General features: G+C 35.4%; 1 protein-coding gene across 2 annotated transcripts in view; it reads right to left on the bottom strand.

The window, feature by feature from the left end:
- Window positions 1-299, bottom strand: part of LOC104806440 — a 3,446-nt gene extending 3,147 nt beyond the window's left edge. The window contains exon 1 of one of the 2 annotated variants that reach the window (XM_010531351.2): window positions 27-299. In XM_010531351.2, coding sequence (XP_010529653.1) covers window positions 27-70 — 44 coding nt within the window. In that variant the 5' untranslated portion in view covers window positions 71-299. The remainder of the gene's footprint in view (window positions 1-26) is intronic. The other variant, XM_019204023.1, reaches the window with a different exon arrangement.
- Between the last annotated feature and the right edge of the window lie 3,281 nt (window positions 300-3,580).

The raw sequence follows: 3,580 nt of genomic DNA, 5'->3' as shown, positions 1-3,580 counted from the left end.
CCCCGCAGCAACTCTACAACGGCGTGAATCCGCCATTGACGATGCCGCAGCTCTCCGTAGCTTGTATCATTCCCCTCTCTCTCACTCCCCGCGCGCGCTGTTTTCCAATTAGATCATGAAACAGAAAAACTCAGAGCCTTTTTTGTCAGGCTTCAACACAACACTGAAACGCGAGATCGTGCATTTGTGATAGCGAAAATGGAAGAAACAGCGGGAAAATATAGAGAAAGAGCAGAAAATTAGGGTTTATGCGAGAAAACGCGAGAAGCAGAGTGAAAGAGAACGAAAAAAGCAGAGATATAGAGAGAGAAACAGAGTATGAGAGAGAGAGATAGGGAGGGGGGGAGCAGAGAGGGAGGGACGATAGCGACCTGCTTCCCCCACGTTAACCAATGAGAGAGCGACACGTGAACGATGTATCGAAACCATGTGAGCGTTATGGATTCGAACCGGCTTTTGGGCTTAACCGCGTGGCAGTTATCGTAATTTTGGGCATGCGATTGACCTGAATGGTTGACCAGTGTTTTAAAGGCGCAGGCTCAGTGGGGCCTAGTAACGACTAACGAGCCGCTAAAATAACAATAATGCCCTTATTCGTGCTATAAAATATTCGAAATTTGGGGTAATTTACTGATACTTAGTTCACGAGGATTCGCCTTTTTTTTCTTATGTCGAGTTGTAACATGAATAATAGAAACCCGTAAATAGATCCCTCTACGGTACTGTGTAATTTTGTAAAAAGACTATTATATTCCTATATATTTACATTTTCTACAATTATGACCTTTGAGAAAGAATGTCACACTTAGTGTGTTTGGTATTTGTTTCGTTATTGTTCTTGCAGTTTCGAAGAGTGTTTTTTTTTTAACCAATTCGGTATAGTTTGGTTTTTGCAAATTCAATTTGACCAAAAAAAATATTTAACTTTGAAATTAACATACATTCACACATGGGCGGACCCAACTCTTTAACAATGGATTCAAAGGCCCCATTGTTATAAATTTTATAAATTTTTAGATAAAATTATTATATGCACCGATAAAAAAAAATAAATTTATCATTATGAAATTATGGTTGCCTCCTATGATAATTTTTTTTTCGGGTCTGCAATGCATACACAATATATTTTTTGTAAATCCAAAATCCAGAAGTTTCGCATCAATTCAAGTTTATGACATTGGTAGATCAGTTTGGTTCGATTTCTCAAAGAAGTTCAATGGTGATCCATTAACATTTTTCCCCACACACAAGAGTCTTTAGCTCAAGTAGAGGGTTTGGAAGCCTCGAGGTGAGTCAGAGAGTTCGGAGGAGGAAATGTGTAATTTTAACTCGTTAGATTGATAGGGATATTTATGTAATTTTAACTCGGCTGGTTGTATAAAAGTTAACCAATTTTGATGGTCGCTTAATTTTTTTTTTTACAACGTGTAAAACCTAACTGTTACCTTTCAGCTATATTGGCTAGATAAACTCTCACCTCCACGCAATAGTCGCAAACTATGCGGAGCAGGTAAATCAACCGGAGTTAACCGACTCAAAGAAAACTCATGCCCTGAGTTTTCGAACTCACAATTCGAAGGAAACGAAAGTTGTCATTAATCACTGGTTTCCCCGACCGTCGCGTAATTGTTTACAGTGGCGCAGGCTTTATGTTTATTTCATGCCGAGGAGGATTTGGTGTTCCCCTTGATGTGTATTGTTCGATTTGGTTCGATCACGTGTTTGGTCTATTGATTGTTCGGTTTCAATTTCCATGATATGTTATGGTGAATTTGTATTTTTTATAAGATGAAAAGTTAATCGTTTAAATTTTGCGGGTTATTAAGCAACATTAGATTAAATCATTTTCTGTTGAATTTCTTCTATATAAACACAAATATAAGGTTGGTATGAGTGTGAATAAGAAAAATTTTCCTCAATTTCGTCCTTTTCTATCTACATATCCTTAAAACGTAAAAAATATAAGATGTCAAAATGGTGGCTCAACCTAATTTAATGGATTGGATTAATGAAATCATTAACAATAAGTTAAAAAAAATTCCGGGTTGGGTTAATCCATAAAACCCAATTAACCCGATTAGATCAATTATCCGATTAATTTACATGTATAATATATATTAGGTTTATTGTATTGGATTAAATAGAGTTATTAGGTTTAGCCATTAAATAGATAATCTTAATGGATGGATTAAGCCCATTTAGTTAAAAATATTCCAAACAAATAATCCAAATAAATTTGTTATTGGGTTAGATTGGTTAACCCATTTAACCCAATTGCTTCGTTGGTATTATAACACAGTCCAAAATGTAAAATTAGGACTCGTTACATTTCAATAATTGGTTGGTCTTTGTAAATCTGCCTTTTATTTTGGCACGTTCCCTTATTTTGTTTGCATGTATTAAGCAATAAATGCAGAATCCGTTTTTTTTACGCACTAATTGTTGTTTTTCTTTCTCCTATATTATGCATGCATATATTTATATCTCTCCGTATTTGATAATGTACAGTTTATTTGGACCGCTACATGGGCCTCTTTATGACACTACATCCTTTATATTTTGAACTTTATAATATATACACACACACCTTGGATCCGAAATATTAGGACCACGTGCCGTTTTTTCATTCATTTGATGAGGATTCGGATCTTATCGGTCGAATAAAAAAAAAAATGCAAAGATCCATTTTTTTCCTTATCGGTTGAATCAAATCAATGGACATATTAATTTGGAAGAACATTGCAACCTGTAGGTTATTGTGAAAAATTGCAACAGATTCATGAAAAATTTTTGTAAGTTTAGGGTTTCTTTTAGAAATTTTACCTTAATGACATTACAGTTTATTTGGACCGCTACGTCGCGCTTTCCCATTCGTGAACCTCCTTAAAGACACTAGAGCCTTCATATTTTGAACTTTGTAAAAAAAAAAATTATCTTGGATGCCAAATATTTAGGCCACGTGCCATTTTTTCATTCGTTTGCTGAGTGTTCGGATCTTATGTCACATTGTCTTAGACCATTGATGATAAACATATGAACAGTAGAATAAATAATGATACCAGTTTCGTCTTAAATTCCACTCACCGAACATGCCATCTGATTTAACTATTTCACATGGTTTACAAACTATTACGTGAAATTAAAAAGTTTATCACCGTATCTAAAATATTGTGGCCGTTAAAAAAAATATCAAATTTATAATTATTTAACAAAAAGTCAAACAAAAATGAGAGCAATTCCCCATATATTAATAATTTAATAGTGTGATACTCTTATTATCCAAGGATTTTTTTTTGTTTTTCTCTAATCACGTGTTTGATCATTCATGATAATCGCGTGGAGAATAAATAAATAAACCATCTTGGTCTATAAAAAAAAGTCCAATGGGAGTGAGGCAAACACAATACAAGCAAGAGCAAAAAAAACAAAAAGGATCGATCACCGTTTGGTAACTCTCTCTAAACGCGAAACGCGAAAATGTCGAACTGCGATTGCGATTGGAACTTCTCGGGCAGCGAGGCAGCCAGTGAAGCGGCGGCGGCGGCGTTGAGCAGGGTGGGGGCGAACCTCAAAGCTAAAA

The sequence above is a fragment of the Tarenaya hassleriana genome, unplaced genomic scaffold (assembly GCF_000463585.1).
Source record: "Tarenaya hassleriana unplaced genomic scaffold, ASM46358v1 Cleome1, whole genome shotgun sequence".
NCBI classification, from domain to species: Eukaryota; Viridiplantae; Streptophyta; class Magnoliopsida; order Brassicales; family Cleomaceae; genus Tarenaya; species Tarenaya hassleriana.
Note: the sequence above shows the minus strand (reverse complement) of the source record. Positions and strands in the feature narration are given on the sequence as shown.